Raw genomic sequence first — 22,641 nt, forward strand, 5'->3', positions numbered from 1 at the left:
TTAAAGTATACTATATAACCGATTCTGTGCGTCGTATAAACGATATATTTTTACATTAAAATGAATAGGAATGATTTGGGACCACACTAAAACGTCGTATAAATGTAAACGTCGTATAAGTGATCGTCGTATAAAAGATGCTCCACTGTATTTGAAATTTTACCGACAGGTGTCTTAGTGAAAAATTAAAAAATGATAAGAATAGACGAAAAACAAAATGTCAGTCAACGTTTTGTTGAATGTGCTTTACCGCATTATTTACGGCCACATGAAGCCAATCTTGAGAAATGGCGGACAATGCTATCTGCTTTCAAGTTGTTATCATTAGTTGCATATCCTTGATAAACCGCATGAAGAGAAAAACCTACACCTAGAAATCATAAAGATTTAGAGCTGGAAAGCATGCTAGCCACCTCATTGTTTTTGATAAGGCAAAATTACATCAGCTCAAATTGCCTTACTGCGGGATTCATTCATATTCGGTATGTAGAACTGGAGCTACAAGCCTTTGCAGTCAGTTTAATTTTCACAAACGTGTATCGAAATTCAGATTTTAATTTGTTGAAATTGAATGTTATTTTATTTATGTTGCTTATTTTTAAGTAAAAAACCATTTAATATAATTATTTCCATTTTTCAGCAAAGAAGTTTGGAACACTCTATAAGTGATTGCTCAGACCCTGATGGATTAAGCAGAATATCAGAATTGGAAAAGCAACTCCAAATCGCTCGATGTGATTTAAGGGAAGCTGAAAAAAAACTTGAGGCACGCCACTGGGTTGCGCCTGTCACTTTACAACACTGGTTACAACTGACCCATGAGATTGAACAGCGTAACTACAATGCCAAAAAATCAGTGGCCGAACAACAGTTATTAGCTGCCAAGGAAGGTGTATGTATCTCGTTTAATTGCCTCTATCCTGATACTTTTTATTTGTCTATCCTGGATTAATTAGTAAAATTTAATTTAAAAAAATTTTTAACCCGGAAACTTTTTCTTAAATATTAATAATATTTATTAATTTGCTAACGATTTTGTTATTATTTATTGTAATTGTAAGTATGGGAAAATGCAGAATGAGTTCTACCAATCAATATAATTGGAAATTGTTTTGACTATTTTCGTTAAGCTCAGTTCGAGTTAAGATCTATGACTGTTAAGTAAAGCAAATCAACATACTATAGTTTCGGTTGCATAAACGAGAACCTTCCTCAGTGTCTAACACAAAATTAATCATTTTGTATTTAGATACTGATAAGTATTAATAAAGTATCAATATAATTACATTTGGAATTTTGACATTACAACTTTTACAATTTATTTAACTACCGAAGTCAGGAATTTTTTTTCTCAATTTAGTTATGTAAATTTGTGATAAATTATTTTTCACCGCAAACACTCAACTCATTTCATTAAACTAAACTTACGAAAGGAAGTGGTTATGATCTTATATTCTGAAGAAAGCCAAACTGAATCAACAACTTACAGAGCATGGTTAAGAATAGTTCCTACTACGTATAATTGTAATATTAATATATAACAACTATAATCATTACTATAATTACGTTTATTGTTAATATGACAACAATCAGAGTGATATAAATAACAAACGGATTTTTGCCAATTGGTCTATTGAGAGTTAATATTATGGTTTGGGGCCGAAATTGCCAATGAAGTTCAAAGACTTCATAGGCAATTTCGGCTCCAAACCATAGATTGTGCATCCTTGCTGAATTTGTTATTCTGTCTAATATTTTTTGTATGCTATTTTAAAAAGTTTTAATCCTAAATTATATTATTAATAAAAAAAGATTGAAAACAATCAGCTATGTTTAATATACTTAGTTCAAATTTTATTGTGACTGGATTTTTCTTCACAGCATGACAAAAGAGCAAGAGTGCTTTTAACCCACTGGCTGTTCTTCTCACAATTTAGCCAGTGAAATAATTATGTACAGTGGTAGACTTTTAATTTAGGTTTTGACCAACAGATGTCATTAGTCGTCCATCACTAAATTGTGGTATTTGAAGGTATTTTGTATTTATCGCTGTAACTTTACTATGTTTAACTTTACTACTGCCTTTTTCTAATCAGAAATGACTGCTAGAAAATGTTCAGAGATTGACAGAGATTCCTGATGATTTATCAGATTCTTGTCAATCTAAATATAGTGATTTTAGTCAATCTAAATATATAAAAATATCTATGCAATCTAAAATATATATGCAATTAATAAAATAAAAAATCTTTTCTAGAAAGAAAAAATGCATATTTAAATTCTCCAATGTATACAGATTTAAAATTATGCAGCAAAAAAAATTTTTTTAAGCGATTTAGGTTTTCAAATTGAGCAGACAGAGGGTTAAAGCTTTAGCTACTGTAACTGTGTTTAGTAATTCGAAGCAACTCTTTATATTTTTTATTTAAAAAAAGTATATATTTTGCGTTTTTAATTAATTTTTTTATTTTATAATTTTGAAGTGTCAATTAACTAGTCAATTGTTTCCCTGCAGATCAGGGAGTTTCTCTAATGTTTTTATAAATGTCATAATCTTTGTAAAAATATCTTCAGAGCTTCTCCAAACGTGGTATATCCTAAACTATTATTACTTGCTTTATTTGTAGTTATCTATGAAACTCTCTTTAATAAACTCTCTAGGTTTAAGTTACTGAAGTTGTCTTTTATAGTTAAGCAAATCATAACATTTCTCTTTTGTTTCTGTGCCAAATATTTTAATATGTGTGTGTGTTTTTGTAATTTAGTATTTTTGTAACTGCATTTTTGCTATTTTTATTGTTTACAAATAGTAAAACTGGATTTTTTTTTTTTTGTTGCTGTTTTCATTTTTGGGATTTTTTTTGTTGTTTTCATTTTTTTGAATCATTTTATTTTGTTTTTGAATTCCAAATCTTTGACAGTCAGTTATTTTTCTTTAGTGTGAAAAACTGAGTAAAAAAAGAGCCACTTTTATGGGTGCCTTTAGAATAGCTCATGGTAGCTCCATTGATGATGTGGATGATCGCATTGTAAAAGCCAAGTAAGAAGCTCTAAAAAATACATTATTCCATATGGTTTGTCGTAAATACATTGCTATTGTTTCTTAATTAAATATTAATTATTAGTATCGAATGCCTCTTTAATCAGTTTTCAGTAAATTTAGTTAAAATGAGTTAGAGGTATATATGTAAACTAATAAAATTTATTAAATAAAATATCATCATTAAATCATTAATCATCATTAAATCATTAAAATATCATTAATTAAATAAAATATCTGTAAATCATTTACTTATTAATTTTTAGTAGTTTTAAAGTTTGAATTTGGGATATGAAATAATTATCATTTAACAATAATAATACTGTATTTATGATATATACAACTAATTAACTGAGTACTGTAATGAATATAAATTAAACACCTTAAGACCATTATTATGGTTTGTACTTCTTGACTATCATTTGAATATTAAGAGATCCAAGAGGAAAAAAACTAAGTGAATAAGTTTGAACGTTTTATGGAAACTAAAAGAATAATAAATATTTTTCTTGAATTCTCTATTCTTTTGGTTATTTGATTTTTGTGGTATTCATATAAGGACTGACTCAGCTTTTGTTGTCAGTGATTCTCCTAGACTTGGGAGACTAAAATTTCTGAGTCCTTTTCTACTTAAAGTGGATTCCTATTTAAAATAATATAAACCTTCCATATATGTTCTTCAGTCGCCGTCTAAACTGAAGACACTATAGTTGTTTGTCATCACATATTCTATTTCTTGTATTATAATTTTTTTTTTCTTCCTGGAAGCAAGAATATTTTTTCCCCTTTATAAAATTGTATTAATTCTCTTTAAGCCTGTTGAAATTCCTGAGAATGTATCATAACTTTTTCTTTCTTACCCCTTCAATGATTTTCGGTGTATTTTGCAAAATAACATCGAACCACTTGTTGTTATGACTAATTCCAATGGCAAAATTAATTTTGTTTAATGTCTTGTACATTTAAAGTAAGTTTTATAATTCATACTTATACAGGGTGGCCACCCATCTAGAAAACCTTGAAAACCTGGAATTATCAGGGAATTTTTTTTTATACTAGAAAAAAACCTGGAAAAATCAGGGAAATTTGGATAAAAACCTGGAAAAATCAGGAAATTTTAAAGAAAAGCTGGAAATTTTTTTAATTTCACTAATTTAAATTATTTACTAATTTTCTTAATTTAAATTANGTTATCGATCGAACTAATCGTAATGGTATTATCGATATCAACTGCAATATCGGTAGTATATCGGTATTGCGATAAAGTTCGATAAACAAATTTGTAAATTAAAATCCATATTAATAAAAATGTAAAAAAAATATGCAAGAAAATTTTAGCCTATATTTTGAAAAGAGGGGAGGAGTGAGGGAAGGAGGGGAGGGCCCAAAAACGGCTATGCCTAGGGCCCACGAAAGGTATAATCCGGCTCTGTGCCTAGGGCCTACGAAAGGTATAATCCGGCTCTGGGTGGAGGTGGAAGAAGGGATTAGGATATTAGCTTCTGTTGTTAAATTCTGTCCTTGGGCTGAATCCATTTATGGCTTAAGTTTGTTCCAATGCTTTCGTGGTAATTTTTTTCCTTTTTGACGAAATGTTTTGGTATTTTTAACTTTATAAAATTCTCCAAAAATTAGTTGGTTATAATTTGATAATAATAATAGATTTTATATTGCACTCTTTTTCTGAAAATTTTTGTATTCCCATTAAAAGAAATCTGTGAATTATTTTTTCTCAGCAAACCAACCAATCTCACATTTTTTTTACAACTGCTAACAGCAATGTTTGTCAACAAATTGTTACAATTGTTGCATTAATGCTAATTTTTTCTATTTCATTTTAACCTTTTATAACATAGTTCTTAAAAAAAAAAAAACTTTTTTTAAAATTAAAATAACTATATTCTAATATTTAATTTTACTCTTTTGTTGGTCAATATATGATTTTTGATTCAAAATTTTGTACCAAAACATTAAAAAATGAATAAAAAATCTTGCCAAATTGTCAAAATAAATTATTTTTTTCAAGTTATGATAAAAAAATAACATTTTGAAAAAAATATTTTATAATTTAGACACTTTTCTTGTGCCCACATCCTACACTTTATTAGAATAAAAAAACTAAAACCTGGAAATTTTAAGATTTTTATCTGGAAAACCTGGAAAAATCAGGGAAATTTGAAATCTGATTTGAGTGGCCACCCTGTTATATTAGAGCTGTGGAGTCTATAGCTGAAATGTTTGACTTTTTTGAGAGCTCAACTAAAAAATTTATTAAAATGATCATTAAGAAAATTTATAATTAATATTCTTACTAAAAGTAAATATGAATTATTATAAATTATGAATTATATTTTTTAATGCATGATTAAAATTAAAGTGTGAAATTTTATCATAACAATCAAAGAAATAATTTCAGTAAATAAATTTGATCATATTATTTAAATCTTGTAAAACTCTTTTAATAAAAATAACTTAGTCTTATTATCATGAATTATATATTATTTTCTAAAAAAAAAGGAAGTTACTGTATTTCTCTCATTCATCTAATTGAATATGCAGTTGCTTTTTTGTATCAATAATTCATGTTTTTCAGGTCAGCTTTGTACGAAGTAACAACTGATCTTCAAGAAAGGATGCATCGCTGGAAGCAAGTTGAAATTCTCTGCGGTTTTCCAATTATTCATAATCCTGGCTTAGCATCTCTAGAAAGCATTTTGAAGCCAACACTGTTGAATGGCACAAGCAGTAGCACACACTCTGGTTACTATTTTCACTTTATTCCCATCACTTGTTTTCTTCTCTTTAACCATGTATTCTTTCTTTTACAAATGACATACATAATTCTATGTTGTTTTTCAAAATTAATAATTGGAGTAAATTACTTTTGTGATTTTAACCTCAGTTTTGTCAAACTAGACATCTTTACAAATTTAGTTTCTATTTTTATGTTTGAAAACTTTCATTTTATTGTGCCTTTTATCCTATCTTTGGCAATCATTATCATGTGTTGAATTTGAAGCAATTATATTGTTACCTTGATAATTTTTCATTCGTGATAAATCTTGATATAATTTTTTACAATTTCATTTTAATATTTTATCTGTAATTATAACTTTACCATTAGCAATCTTCTTTCCAAATTTAAACTTTAACCTTAGTAAACTTCTAATTTAAGAATCCGGATAATTAGATTGCATATTTCGCATGTTTAGTTATTTTCTTACGTTTCATCGTTTAAAAGTATTATAAAAATATTGTGACTTTAAAGCAACTAAATGTGTACATTTTTAACTTCATTGTTTTAAACCACTCCGAAAACTATACATTGCGTGTCAAAAATATATAGATTGATACTAATGAATGAAACTAAGTTGCTTCTAAATAAAATTTAGAATCTAAAACAATCAAATATTATACACTCCCCTATTACATTACTTAAAATAAATTAATTATGCAATTTTGCTCTTTCGTTAAGAATCTTTAAACTAATTTATTGAAATGTAGTTCAATTGTAAGCAAATATTGTAATACTTTTTAAAAACCAGTTAAGGTAAGATAAAAATATAATTGTGATTATCGACAGTTTCTTATTGTAATAATTATGTAAATTTATCAAGTAAGAAAAAATTATGTAGATCTAAATAACTATTTTGGTGTTGGGCTGTAATTATATTATTACATTTTGTGTATGATTCATGCATTTTAATCAAAAACTTATTTAAAAAAAGAGTGATAAATGCATTTGTTTTACATTTCTCCTCACTTTATGCGGAAAAATTGGAGTTAAAACCGTTGCCTTTTAGAAAAAAGTAGATAATATTCTTTAGGTTTGTTTCATTTTTTTAATTGTGTTTTGTATTTTGTTAAAAGTCTTGAAGCAAATTTTTTAAAGTCTAAATTAATTAGTCAAACTTTGAAGTTTTAATAATTTCAGTATGTATCACAAGAAATTCAATGTTTTTTAATTATAAAAATTTTGTTTCAGATTTATCAACTAAAAAAAAAGGTAAATGCAAAAAATATTTTATGTTTGTGTGTAAAAATATTTTTTTTACAATTTATGCATTTTAGGTAAGAAAAAATGGGTAAAAGGCACATATCGTATCCGAATTAAATACATTTTATTGAGAATGTATTGTAGCTCACTCGTTTTAGCCTATTTTTGTCTAGGAAATGTTTAATAGTTTAATTTATTTGAATACAAATTGCTGTCAATACAAATTTAAAATTAATATGACCTATATTTGGAAATAAGAACTAAAAGCTCTAGGTAAAAAAAAAAAAATATTTTAATTATGTTTGCTTTATTAAAAATATAGTGAAGCATTGTTTTCAGAAAAATCTTGATAGCTTAATTGTTGCCAAAATTTCTCAGTGTTTGTATTAATTAAAAAGGGTTATTTTGATGGAATAAATTTTTCTATTAAAATTGATTAAACCTTTTTATATTCTAGCATTTTAATAGAATAAAAAACATGGCTCCTTCTTTTTGTTGAATGATGATTTCTCTACCTAAAAATTGATATAAAAGTGAAAAATTTTATTTTAGAAAAGAGCTTAATACTTTAAAAAGAACTAGAAATTTTAGAATTGTTGAAAGAGGCTGAAGAATAGAACGTGTAGGGTTGTTAAAAAAGTTAGAAAAGATTTTTGGTATTAAAATTGATGATACCTTTTTAAATTTTGATAGAATAAAAAACAGGGCTCCTTCTTTTTGTTGAATGGTGTTTTCTCTACATGACAATTGACATAAAAGTGAAGATTTTATTTTAGAAAAGAACTTAATATTTTAAAAAGAACTGAAAACTTTCAGAATAGCTGAAAAAAAGAACGTGTAGAGCGTTAAAAAGTTAGAAAGAGTTTAAATTTCTAAAATGGGAATAAGCTAGTGATTTGTATCTAGTTAAAAAAATTTCTAATTAGTATTTTAACTGTGCTTTCTTTCTTCTGTAAGTCAAAGTATTGTTTAAAATTGTTTTTGTAGCAAAAAGCAAAGCATTTGTTAGCAAAGTTTTTTTTTTCTCATAAAACTATGTAGTTAAACTTAGTTTCATAATAAAAAATAAAAAATCAATAAATGTGATATATTGAGAGAACCTTAAAAAATCTCATTGTTAAAAAATGTATGCTAAAATAAATAAAGTCTCTTTTTTTACTTTGAAGGATAATTTAGCCTTATACTGGAACATTCCCTTTACATTCAGCAATTGTATTACATTCTGCAATTGTATGTCTTTATTTAGGAAAAACAATGATATAAAAGTATTTAATTACTTTGACTTGCATCATTAAACTGTGCATAAAACATACCTGCCAAGTCTCCTATATTTTAACATAAACTCTTGTTTTTTACCACTGTCTCCTGTTTACCAGTATATTCTCAAATTTCTCTTTATTTGTTGAAGTTTTAAAAAAATGTCAATAAAATATCCGCTGATGGCAAAAATACTTCTCTTATTCCTCAACAGATACTGCTATAGCAGTATGTTGGGTGTTAATAGTTTAAGTATTTATAAATAATGGTTTAAGAAAATATTTTTTAGATTAAGATTCATCTCTAAATGTAAGTGCTTATATTATTTCCAATTTCTCTTTTTGACTTACATGATTATGTATGATGTATCAAAACTTTTCTCGTCTAAAAGTGTCACTAGTAAAATATCCGTTATTTTATTTCTCCAATGTTGGCAGGTATGGCATAAAACCTAAATCTCATTCAGTTTTTAACAAAATGAACAAAATTTGAGACGTACTGAAAAGTAAGAAAATCGTAACCTTTTTCCAATTCTTTACATGTCCCTTGCCGTCAGGCTAACGGTGGGAGGTTCTTGTGGTCTTCCTCTCCATGTAACGCAAATGCGGGTTAGCTCCATCAAAAAGTCCTCCATGAAGGTAAATTTCTCCCAATACTCGATCCAAGAGTTCCCTTGTCTTCTGGATTGGGTTCAAAATTACAAGGCTACGGAGTTGAGCATTGGTAGTTGTAAACCCATAAAATTGGGTCGGCTGTTCAACGACCGTTATAAAATAAAATTCTTTACATGTGTAAGGCATTAACAAAAAAAAATATATATATATAAAAGATTTGTTTTCTTATAGGACTCAATACTTTGACTCATAGCAGTAGTGAAACTACACTTCGAGAAGAAAGCCCACCGCCCTACACTGGTATCGTACCTAGTAAGTTTCAAAACTTTATATTATCTTGCATCATACAAAAATTATTTCCCTTTTTCTTTTACCATATTTACAAATTTTGGTCCCTTACTATGTCTATTTTGTCACATACTATGTGCATATCTCCTGCTTATCTAATCATGTTTTTTATCTCTTAACATACTCTGCTCATCTAACTTTTTTGCTTGCTTTTCTTCTACTCCTACTAACAGCCTGCATAAGCAGTTCTACTAAAACTACAGATAGACATAGCTTTAAAGCTCAAAGATTTTTAGTTCACCGTGATAGTGGCATTTCCCTGACCTCTGCTGCTCAAACGCCTGCTGCTTCAACTTCTAAAAGTGGTGAGATTACTTTTAATTAACATGATTTCACCCTTCGTTTCTTTCCTTTTTTTCCCCCAGATAATTTTTTTAATTGTTTGTTTAAAACTCACAAAACAATTTTATAGGTTGCTCAAGACTAAGCCTGCCTTTATTTTAAACTCATTTATTTACATAAGTTTTATTGACATTATTGATATTTATTGATATTATTTCATTTAAATTTGGGCATTTCATTACATTTATTTTATCAAATGTTTTTAAATCAAAACAGTTAGTATTTTAATGCTTCGAAAGTATTAAAATTTTTTAACAATCATCTTTGCATGTAAAAGTCTAATCTATGCTGTCATATATTTTGTAAGTTATTTGTTTCATTGAGCTATTTAATCTTAATGTTTTAATAGCTAACATTGTATATTGTGAAATCGTCCCATGTTCATATTTTATTTGTTTTAAGCTAATTTTATCTCAAAATATTCTTAGTTTTAAAAAAAATTTATATCAAGCTTATTACCGCTTTTTATTATGTGTAGTAATAAGATAAAGTAAAAATAACAAATACATATTTCATGCTTATTACATTTTGTTTAGTTATTATTTATTTTTTGTCCTAAATAGTCCAATGCTGCATCTAGAACACAGACATAGCAAAATCATTATAATCTTAATGTAATACTGTATTTATTTCATTTAAGTTTCATAAATCTACATCAAAATTTCAGTCCATTCTTTTTCTCTACGAAATATTTCTCTGGAAATCCTTATAATGATAATTTTTATGACAAATTAAAATATAAAAGTTTTTGTTTGAATTATCTGTTTAATGTGGAAGTATGGAAAATGTGCCCTTTATATGCTTTTTCAGTTCACTGTTCTGAAGTTAAAGAAAGCCTGTATCATGCCGTTTTGTATCTGAAGGAGTTAATTTGCTTATTACAGGGGTGATTGCATTCTGGGTGTAACCCGGAATTCCGGGTTTTTCGTATCATCCCTCTAGGTCTACAAACTAGAAGCAAGGCATGTGATTTTTTTTGCGGAAATTCGCACATCTTAAGATTGATTTACGGACTATCGCGAATCAAAACTTATAATCCGACGAAATTTTCAGCTCAATTTAAAGTAAGAATTAAGTTCTATAATTTAAATTTTAAAACCTTCGCTAAATCACGTTAACGAGGCGTTTTCAAACATGCGACTCTTCCGCAATTTTAATTTTTGGATTTTCAAAGTTTTTAATCTTTGAAACAATGCTGGAATCCTGTAATATCAAGATTCATATTCATGCGATTTTAATATTGAACATCGGATTTCGTATTTACCTAATTTGAAAGTTATTCTTTGTGAATCGTACTCATGTGATTTAAAAATCATGCATCGTGATTCATATTCACATGATTTTAAAATCCAATATCGTGATTTGTATTTTCGCGTTCTTAAAATCCAATATCGTGATTCATATTCATGCGATTTTTTAATCCAATATCACGATTCTTATAAGAACTAAGTTTTTTCTTAAATTAGTTACTATAAAAGTGGGATATTTTTTAGTTAAAAAAATATATAAAATATGAATTATATATAAATTGATATCTTGTTATCGAGTATTTACATATAAAATTTTCAGGATTTTTCACTTTGTGTCACAATCACCCCTGTTATTATTTGACTACCAGATATTTACTTATAAAAATAGGCTGACTCAAAAAACGATATGTTTTTGTTGAGTTTAAACATAAAATTTTAATATGCCACTTAAATGGTTCTAATACGATATGCTGATTCAGATATAGTATGTTAAGTTATTAACCAACTTCCTTGAAGATTGTAACCTAGTATGTGAAAATCCAGCCTTATTATACGTATGAGGCAGGAATTTTTTAAATTTTGTTTTGTAGGCAATACTTAATAATTTGTAAATATCTGTAACATAAACATTATTTTATTTGAAAATAAATCCAAAATACATAGTCCTTGTTAAAATAAATCTGTTATAAAGGTTATTATGGTTGTGAATTAATAATAAAAAAGAAATGCTCTTTGAAATTCAACAATTCTTTATTTTGATTAATATTAACTATTAAAGAGTCATCTTGAAATGTTAGAACTTATTACTTCCTTTCAATCTCTATTACTTATTTTCATTGACCTTTAAAATATTTCTCTAGTTTATAGTTGGCTATGGATTTCCCAGTCAAATATTTAGTTGCATTTTCAGAAATCATCATTTTTATTGCACATTATGAGTCTGATTTATTTTTTTAAAGATTTCTAAATACCTTTCCTTACAAAGATTATGTGAGAAATATTCATTATTGTATTTTTCATGTGTTGGGTCAAAATAAGACAAATACAACTTGAAAGAAGAGAGAAAAAAAATTTTGAGCCTCTCCTATTTCTAAAAAGCATTATTTTAAACTTTTTCTCTATCTGTCAATAATGAATCTGATTTTTCTGTCTATTAGCAATGCTTATTTTAAATTGTTGGAATTTTTTTCTTGGCTCATTTGCTGTTAAAGTTGTTGTCATCTAATGTTAAAATGCAGAAAAGTTGTGCATTAATAATGTCCATGAAGAATGTGTTGAAAAGAACTTCCAAATTTATGAATAACTTAATTACTTATTAATATTTATTAACCTACAGGGTTGCCACTCCATTGGGAAAACAAGGAAAACCACCTGGAAAATACAGGGAATTTAAAAATCACCCAAAATAACAGAGAAAATGCAGGGAATTTTGATTCTTCCTTTACGAACTGGGAAAATACAGGGAATTTCGTTTCTTATTTATGTCTTTTAAAGAATGGTGACCACTCAAAGTGTAATCTATGGGACATTTAAGGATATTTCAGCTATACTAAACTATTTCATTTACTACAGCATTATTCAGTTATCTTCAGCTGTTCAATTAAAACTAATGAATATAGTTAGCCCAATATAGCTCACTCTTTAGCACTGTAATTGTTCTGTTTCCTCATAATATAATGTATATAATATGTAGAGGGAAAATACAGGGAATTTTTTTTCCAGATTTGCGAGGCAACCCTGACCTAGTAGTGTCAACCATAAATTTTGTTTCTTTTTTTAATTTATTATCAAAAAAAATTTCAATTAGGAAACTATTCTGAAAATTTGCTTTTTACATAATAAATTTTACTAACTCATTTAATCAAAATAAATTTTTTTTAACACTAATAAGCAGCATTTTGCATTGAGCCAAACTTGAAAGGGTCATTTAAAGATTTTATACATTACTTTACTTCTCACATACTTTAACATTAGATGACATCATCACGATCAGCTTTTGTTTTAACACTTCTAATGTTTCTGTCGCCATATTTATAGGCTCGGGAGTTGCTAACATTCCTCCACCGCCTAGCTATTCAAAATCCAGCCCTTCCTTAATTAAAAACAATCCTGACATAATGGCCTATTCTGCTCTTGCTTCCACCTCGAGGGTTGTCTATCCCAGAGAATGTTATAGGCCTTTAGAGAGTGTATCCTCTTTTGAAACAGATAACGAAGAGATTCTAATCCCTGATCCTGTTGACGATGACTCGACGGAGAGGAGCAATACTCCTCCCTCCCTTGCGTCATGCCCAGAGTCATCCAGACCAATGTTTACACTTACTGATGGGTGAGTCATCATTTCACTAGTAATCTGTTTACTGGTTTAAGAACAACATTTATACAAATTTTTTAAAAATTACCTTTTTTTAGATAGAACTATTAAAAAATGGTCCATTTTTCTATTTTTAAACAATTTAAAGTTGAATTCCATTTAATCTAAGTTTAAAATGTAAAATTTTTTAAAGCTATGATAAAGAGTCCTTAGATAACTATCTTCATTTTATTGAAAAAAATAATTATTATAATGCACTCACAATAGTTGAAATTTCAGGTTTGCAAGTTTTTAAATTAAAATCAAATCAGGTTCTATTTTTTTTATACTAAGAATATACTCTCTAATTAAATTTTTATTCTTCATTCTAACTAAGCTAAATTAAAATTTTATTCTGTATCTGATAAATTGAAAATTAAGTAAATTTATTAAATAGTTTTAGCACTGTAGTCTTTAAAAATGTGTAATATTTTACATTGAAAAAAAAGAATGAAATTTTTTGTGCGAAACTCTTAACAGATATTTTTAAAATTTAAGTATAAGTAACTAACAGGGCAAGTTTAATGTAATAAAATATAAACACATTGTATAGATAAACACATTTATTTTTTTTTTAAATGGGGACCAATTTTCATCTGACAATGTTTTGGCAGTAGCTGCCTAAATTGAAAGGGAATAAGTGAATAAGGTAGGAAAGAAAATTTCTTAAAATGTTAGTTTTTTGTGCAGAAGCACTATGATTTATCTCAACTATCTCCTCATCAAAATTATAATTTAGCACACTTTCAATTTATTCCAGTTTCAGCTATGTGGTGTTTTTTTTTTTTTGTTTTTTTTTTAATAATTTCTTAAGTACAGATTCATAGCACATATTTTATTCGAAAAAAATTGAAAATTAGGTCTTTTTTTTTTCAAATTAGTCTTTTACTGAATAGGACAATTTGTTTTAAAATTATCTTATTTATTATATCAATTTGGAAATTCAATCTCTTTTTATTTTCTCTTTTAAATGAGTAGTTTACTGACAAATAAAATTTTTGGTTGATTTTTTTTTTTTTAGTGAAGTATAATGAATATGCTTTATTATAAGATTTTGTGCAATGTAATCTTGGAATATCTGTGAAATAGCTTCCTATTTATTAAGGAATCAGGGAAAACCACATAATTATGAAAAACAGAAAACAAATAGTTCATGGAATAGGAAATTGCCTCATATCTTTAAGTTTTGGAATTCCAGCCCTAAACGGTAAGGTCTTGGCCCCTTATGGATGTGCATTTTCTGTTCTTAAAAATTCCAGTCTCTTAATTAACTTGTTTAATGGCCAAGCTTCCATCAATTGAGTTCTAACATTATTATGATTTAATCTTTATTGCTAACTTTCTTCTAGAACTAACTTTCTCTTTGCATGGCATGGCAATTGAAATTTGTGTTACAGTTTTGATTGTGAATCTATATACTCTGATTGTTCTTCTGCTTTAATGGAAAATGTTACCATTTAAACAGTGAAAGAATATTCTTATTAAATTACCACATTGTTTTGCAATTTATCTTATTTTTATTTAGTGCCTGAGCCTGGTAATTGTAACAATCAATCATTTTATACTTCTGTAGTATTGTGTATGTGTTCTTTGTTTTAATTATGTTTCAGTTTGATAACTAAACTAATATTTCTTTTTTCCTTCATTTGGTTATGCTCAGTGGTTGGAAAAAATACATTTTTTCGCTGTTAACAGCTAATTTTTTTTTTTTATTGTTGTGAATACAAACTTTCAAAATGTAGTCACTAATTAACTACTTTTAAGAGTGACAACTACTTTAATTTGAAGGAGGTTTCAATTTGCACTCATGCTAAAAATTTTAAAAATTTTTGAATACTGATAGAAAAATTCAAAAATAATGGTAATTAAAGAGCCGTTTTATGAACTGTTTCTTTCAACTTTTTATGCCTCCTATGGCTGTGAATATTTATTTCAAGAAATTAGAATATTATAACTTTTTTAAGTTCAAAGATTTTTTTAAGTTCATTTGTGACTTTTTTAAGTTCAAAGCTAAGTGTTTAAGTGATTAAAGCTTAAGTGTTATTTTTAAAGTTATCTTAACTGAGAAAAATAAAAATAAGTAAAGTATATTGGATACAAGAAATCAGTTACATTTGAATTTTGCTTCTTTGCTGGATGATTAAAGTAGTTGCGAGGACTCATTACTATCTAGTGTTGTCTTCTTTCAAAAAGTAACACATTGTTTTGCAAATTTTTTTTTTAAAAAAAGTAGTGACTGCAGTAATTTTATTGCTTGTAACAGGTAAATTCTAACCACTGATTATGCTTAGAAAATAATTCAGATAATAATTACAGTCGTCTCTCGATTGAACAGAAATGCTAAGGGAGTATCCCGAATAATCCGATTTATGCAAATTTTGGTGGAAAAAATTTATAGAAAATATAAGATTATTAGTTGAATTAATTAAAAAGAAAACTATTAACAAGTCCTTTTCATATTATTTAGATTTACAAATTCATACAGTTTAAAAGAAAAACAGAGATGTAGTATACCAGAACAATTCAGATATAAATCTAATTTGTCCACATTGTAAATTTGTTCAGCACTCAAATTTTCTTCATATATAAAACTGAGGGCCGGGATAGCCTGGTTGGTAGGGCTCTGGGCTGTGTCCAAGAGGTCGTGGGTTACATCCCAGCCAGCTGAAGACTCCCTGTGTAGTGACTGATACAAATTAAATAAAGTCCTCCATGTTCCCATAACAAACCATACCTCTGGGGGTACTGATCGAGGAGTTTCCTTGTCTTCTGGATTGGTTCAAAATTGAAAGGCGACGGAGTTGAACATTAGTAGTCATAAACCCCTAAACTGGGTCTGCTGTTCAACGACGGATATAAAATATATAAAACCTTAGCTGGTAATGTATCACTGCTCATTCTTTCATCTATTTGGCGCATACCATATCTTTGTTTGAATCTCTCTAACCACTCACTCAAAGCGTTGAAATCATCAGATCAACAGCATGCACATTTTAAAGGATGCGATCCACACTTTTCTTTCTTTCTTTTATGGATTGTTCCTGATAATACACTACCTAGATAACCCAATCCTGGTTATTCGATTGTCTGCTGTGCCTTTTATAAAATTTTTTGACTGTTTATGATATTGATATTTGAAAACCATAATCTCCTGCCCTTTACTAAACTTATTAAAATTACCTAAAGTAATACTTTGAATTGGTGTAACGAAAATAAACATTATTTCTTAAACATTCATTTCATTTACTGATTTTCATAGCTTTATTCTTGTTGTGAAACATCTTTTTAAACAAAATTTTATTCGCAATCTTTCTAGACCAATTACGGAATAAAATGTTCTTAAAAATTCATTTGCAATAGCTAATTTCAAAATTATCTTTCTATGAACGTTACTTTGGTTTCTGTCTGAAAAATTCTGCATGTTATTTATTCTTTAAAAATATATTGGTATATTTTTTTATTGCTATCAAACCCTCTAATAGTTCTGCGAATTCGAAAGACTGTTTTTACCCTGTACACTGTTCCCTTATCTTAAATTTTATCCAAATGTTGCAATCATTTTAGACAAAATTTTATTGATAATATTAAGAGACCAATTTCTGAATGAAATATTTCAACAAATTAATTGGTAACAGTTAATTTGAAAATTAAATTTTTTAATTTTTTAAACCTATTTTAAATGGATTTTTAGAAATATTTTTAAATAAAATGCATTCTGATGGGCAATATTTGTTGCAAAAAAAATTATTTTACAACAATGTAATTTGGACAAAATTTGAAAGTTTGTAGATAACATAAGCATAAAATTTCCTTATATTATAACTTATAAAAATAACAGTCATGCTTGATATCATGTAAGGCATTTAAAAAATGTTATCTGACATATGCAAACCTTAAATTCCCAATTTTTTTTCTGCTCGGGAAACCTAAAAGTTTGAGTTTCTGTTTGCAAATCCCCAACTTTTTTAATAAAAATCATTAGCAGCAGCAAATGTAAGAATGAATAATAAGAAAGGCTTCTACTTGTTTTGAAAATAATTAAAGTGTGGAATGAAATATGTCCCTCACATTATCAATAATCTTAAAATTGGGTTTTAAGGTCAGATAGTTAAATTTATAGGTCTTAGTGGCGCCTGAATTTGTACTGGATGCATGTCTTCATGCATGAGCTGGAAATGGATAAAATGGGCTCAACTTAAGTTTTTGAGGAGAAAAAAAAACTATTAAAAACTCCGAGAATAATAATGAGAGAAACGTAATTCTTTATTCTTGAATTTGGTTATTTAATTTAGAATTGAAAATTTTGATCCAAAATACTGTTGAAATTTTTTTATCAACACATATCTTTTCCATAATTTTTTTCAATATAATATTGAAAGAAATAACATGTTTAAAAATTTTGCCATTGGCATTTTATTTAAAAAGTTGGAGATAAATTACAGCAATATTAAATAATTGAGAATTGTTGATAGAATATGATTATAGACTTCAAAAATCACTACTAGTTTTAAAAAAAAAAAAAAAAAATTAAGTCCCAATTCTTGGCACCATTATGTCCCTTCCATGGAAGCCTAAGGTTTCTCGGAACATATTTTGGGAACCAGCTGAATAAGTACAGCTAAAATAAGATTTTCCTCAAAAATGTCACTGCATACTTTTAAGAATTCGTAAGTTTTGAGAATTTGTTATTCTTATAATGAAAACGCTTCTCTTTACAGACCTGGGGGTGGAATATCACTCGTCAAGAATAAGGAAGTCTATTTATCAAGCCCCTTACAACTCACTTCTGAACCTTCAAACGGACGAATGGGGGACATTGTTAGAAAAATAAGCGCGAGCATCTTAGACAAGAAGAAGAAACCAGGAAGTCTAGCCGTAGAAGCACTAAAAAAGAGCGCTAGTTCTTCCAACATTGTCGAAAACAGCGAGGGAGGTGCTTCGTCCGAATCCTCCTCCAGCACAATATCCGAAGAAAAGTACAAGAAGAAGAAGTTTTTTCAGACATTAAGGCACCGAAAGCAGAAAACTTGAAAACGACTGAACAGACAGTGCTTCTTGTCGTGACTTATGGGTGAGGAATTGGGCATAGTTGTACTTGAAAGGAACCAACTTACGTTTTTTCGAATCAATATATTTATGTAGCTTTAGATATAAAGCATCTAAGTAGAAAATAATATAAAAATAAGTGTAAATCTAATAGATAATTCTCTTGTGTGTTTTCAATATAGAGCAACTTTACTTGTTTTTAACAGGTAAGCCAATGGATTGTATAATAGAATATATCTTAAGCTTTAGAAAGTTGGTTCGTTTCGAACTGGCCATGCCTAGTTATTTGGTTTTACTGAAAAAAATTTTCACTGTGTGAAGTTATTAACCCGATGAAAACACCGAGTTTACGTGCAAGTGAGATGAATACAAGAGTTGAGCGTGTCTGAAAAGCATATCTTATGTGTATTTACTTAAGATGACATAATTAGCTTTATTTATTTGAGGTGAATGTGCGTGGCAATTTTTTCTTCTTCCTTTTGTCTCCAAATTTTGATGTTTTTAATTTGCGATTTTTGTATTCATGTGTTGCAATTGTAAATTGATAATTTGTGTGCTGAGCGTTATACATTCCATCTGTGTGCATGTGAGATTAATGTTCGAGTGTGTTTGAATCATGTTTAAATGGAAGTGTTCTCAAAAACAGCTGTATTCATGTTAAATTTTCTTGATATTAAATTCCTTTGAGATAGCTAATTATTATTATTTTTTTTTTTTACATTATCAGTTAGTAAAAAGTATAAACTTTTCTAGCTACTTTGCTAGCTACTTTGCAGTTAGTGTTAAGACTGCACCTAACTAATATATCAACCAGCTTTTTAAGTTATAATTTTTTTTATTTTACTATTAATAACACTTTTCAATAATAAAATGTATAGCAATATACATTATTATTATGCCTAAATGATGTGATAAATAATGGAAAATTATAGGAATGTTCTTAGCTATTTTCTAAAGTGGGTCTTAAATTATACAAACATGTGCCAATTTAAATATTATGCATTATTAATAATTTTAACCACTGAAAAAATTGGAAATTTTTTAAGCATTTTCTGTTTAAAATATGTAATTGTTTTTCTAAATTCTATAAATCCTAAAGATATTTTTGCACATATTTCGAATTTAATACAGAGAAACTTTAAATATTTATAACTCTAAATATTTATTTATTCTTACTCCTATGTGTCCCAAATAATAAGTCATTAGTCCCTTCATTATTTTGTTAAGTAATATTTACTATTAAATAGTATTTTCTGCTTTTATACCTGGCAGTTAATCTTATATTTTCAAATTATTTCTTATTTTGTTATCCTTTTATTTCTTATTCGACCAGTGATTTTATAGGAAAAGAAACTTATTTAAACATCATTTTAACGCAACAATATTTTTCAATAGACATATTATCTGTGCAAAATAAAATACAAAATATGATTTTGAAGAATTAGTACAAAAGTATATTGCCATCTCTCTTAATTTTTTGCCCATAAATTGTAATAAAATATTCAGGGGTGATTGTGCTCCTAAAAAAATCCGGATTTTTCACTAACCGCAATCTGAAAGTTTCTGGTGATCCAAAGTCCAAAAGTTTCAGGAAATCGTCGATCATATTTATATATGAAAATTCTTGTATATTTTATTTAAAAATATTAGAACTAAAATTTATATTTGGTTCTCTTTCATTTGTAAATATTTTTTCTTGTAGAATAATAAATGTGATTGGAGATAAAAGTAAACTTACACATAATTATTCATTTAAATTATGCTGCATATAATTCATTTAGAATATTGTGTTTTGAAAATTTCAATGATTTAAATTTATAAAGATATTAATTTTTTGAGTGATTTTACTCAAGAAATTTTCAGGATTTTTGAGTTGGGCCCACAATCACTCCTGAATATTATATTGTAATAAAATATTATATAAGATGTTTATAACATTTTTATTGGCAAAAGATTAAAAAAAAATTACCTTGCTATAATATTTTATTAGGTTGTTTTTATCACTTTTCAAATGGTTTGAATATCAGCTAATAAATTTTATGCTTGCTAATTATTGTTTAATTGAAGACAAGGAAAAAAATTAAGAAAAAATCTCACTTTTTTTTCATTAAAATGAACTATTTTGTTTGATAGCAATGCACACCAGTTAAAACATTTATTAAATAAGAAACATTTCTGTATATAGAGTATGTTTTTCTTCCTTTTTTAAAGTTGTGTATGTGTATTGTTTCTAGAAAAGTAGGTATGTTAACTTGAATGCTTCCCTGATTTATTCTTGACTGTTTGTTTTTGCATTAAACAGAATCGATCTCTTTTTTTTTTATGTTAACAGTAAATTTATAATGGAATTCGTAATTTAAAATTCATAACTCTTAAAACAAAGCTATTTAAAATAAAATATTTTGTTTTATTATTATTTAAAAAAATTTAATACTTAAAATGATTATAGTTAAGTTATAGACTCAATTTCAATGTCTGAACTAGTGTAAGGTATATTATATGGGAATTGTTGCATTATTTTATATACTTAATGGCTTAAGCATATGTATGGGCTTGCATCATATTTTACTTGCTGCTACACTTGGCTGTTATACTTTTATGCAGATATATATTATCCAGGGTTGGCAAATCATCCTGAAAAAACTAATTTCTTATAGAAAACTGGTCAGAAAACTAAAAATGACCAATGAAATTTTTAGGCAATGAGTATTAAGATTATTTTAATTTGTTTAAATTTAAGTCTAAGTTTTCACAAATTTAAAAAAAAAAAATTGTTTTAATTTATCCTATTATTTATTAAATTTTTTCCTCCCCATTACTTTTTAGTTTTCACTTATTTAATGATAAATTTAATAACTTGGAAATTAATATTTATTACTAAAATTAGATCACAATTATAAACTGTTTGAAAATGAGTTTCTTCCACTTAGGTTGGAAGAAATCTATTCCGTGTGGGGTGGGAACTTGCCATTACTGATATTATCTGAATCATTTCATTACATTTAATGCTAACTTTTTTTTTTCAATGTAATTTGTACTATCCAAACTGTTTCAGTACATAACCTTTTCACTTGACTATCACTGTACAGTTTATAAATGTGTATCATCTATGCAATAAATTATTCAACTGGATCATTGAAAAATACTATTTGCTTTATTGCATCTTGAAGAGGATATTTATGCAACCAAAAGATTTGCTATAACGGTCTTCCTGGAAATATTTCTCATAGTAAAAAATTAAAACTTATTTTTTGTTATCTAATTTCAATACATTTACTAGCAGATTCAAGTAATTATGCAAGTTATTTTGGTATTTTTCCTTTCAAAGAAGAAAAAAAAGTAAAATTAATGATGTGCTATAATATTTTCAATTTCCCGTTAACTTCATAGGAAAAAATTGTTTTGTAAATATGTAGTGTTTAAGTCATTTCATGAAAAGGAAAAAAGTATTGGCTTGTGATTGTTTAGGTTTTAGGTACTTTCCTGGTTTGCTTTCCCAAACAATTTTTACAGTATTTTTTAATGATCCTTCACGAAACAAAAATACTGTGATAAAATGTGTGAGTTATATCCAACCGGTTGACAAAATTTTTTTTATTCAGGTATTAACTTTTACACTGAAATTATTTGTTTGTAATTGTTGTTCTTGTTTAAAAGAGCTTTTATGTGACACTCTTGTGCATTGTTTGTTATTTGTAAAAATCATCTATGTGTTTATTTTTTTAAAAATTTAGTCTTGTACATATACCTTTTTGCCTACTAAGACTTGTGTTCTATTGCTCATTTCCCAACGTTCTCAAAATTAAATTTGACGTAGTGAATGATTACCAGGTATAGAATGTTGCTGACCTAGAATGTCTTTAAAAAATGCAAAAAAGTGTCTCTAAAACCGTCAAAAAAGACGTTAATCTGAAAAATATTGTCCTTAATTTTTAAAACGTGTTTTACATAAGTTTTTTTTGTAACAAAAATTAATAAAAATTTCATCTTGTAATTATGAATTGATTAAAAAATAAGATTATAATAAATATGTAATTTATGAATGAAATAAAAGGCAAATGAATATTTATTAAAAACAAAAAGGATTTTTTTTTTTTTTAAATTTTTAGTTAAAAATCTGCAGGATTGCATTGTATTCACAAATGCCTTTTGATATGCTTCAAATTGAAAGATTGCCTTTTGTCCGAAAGTAAGTTATATCTTGATAAACTCAATCAATATCAGCACTTGTTATTGTAGAATATTTAAAGTAGTTCAGTGCAAAATTTGCACTAATTCATTAAGGAAAAATTAAATCCTCAAACAAAATGCTCTTAAAATGAAAAATGCAATCCAGAAAATGATTTTAAAAAAAAGAGAAAATGAAAGAAATGGCTTAAAATCATAAATAATGC

General features: G+C 27.2%; 1 protein-coding gene across 2 annotated transcripts in view; it reads left to right on the plus strand.

Annotated features, from left to right (window-relative positions):
- LOC107454365 (stromal interaction molecule) overlaps positions 1-18,943 on the plus strand; it is an 83,089-nt gene extending 64,146 nt beyond the window's left edge. The window contains exons 5-12 of one of the 2 annotated variants that reach the window (XM_071179481.1): positions 641-892; positions 2,940-3,040; positions 5,634-5,800; positions 7,026-7,046; positions 9,140-9,220; positions 9,430-9,561; positions 12,886-13,177; positions 17,920-18,943. In XM_071179481.1, the coding sequence (XP_071035582.1) occupies positions 641-892; positions 2,940-3,040; positions 5,634-5,800; positions 7,026-7,046; positions 9,140-9,220; positions 9,430-9,561; positions 12,886-13,177; positions 17,920-18,232 (1,359 nt within the window). In that variant the 3' untranslated portion in view covers positions 18,233-18,943. The remainder of the gene's footprint in view (positions 1-640; positions 893-2,939; positions 3,041-5,633; positions 5,801-7,025; positions 7,047-9,139; positions 9,221-9,429; positions 9,562-12,885; positions 13,178-17,919) is intronic. The other variant, XM_071179482.1, reaches the window with a different exon arrangement.
- The last annotated feature ends 3,698 nt before the right edge of the window (positions 18,944-22,641 follow it).

Source organism: Parasteatoda tepidariorum, chromosome 4 (assembly GCF_043381705.1).
Source record: "Parasteatoda tepidariorum isolate YZ-2023 chromosome 4, CAS_Ptep_4.0, whole genome shotgun sequence".
Lineage (NCBI taxonomy): Eukaryota > Metazoa > Arthropoda > Arachnida > Araneae > Theridiidae > Parasteatoda > Parasteatoda tepidariorum.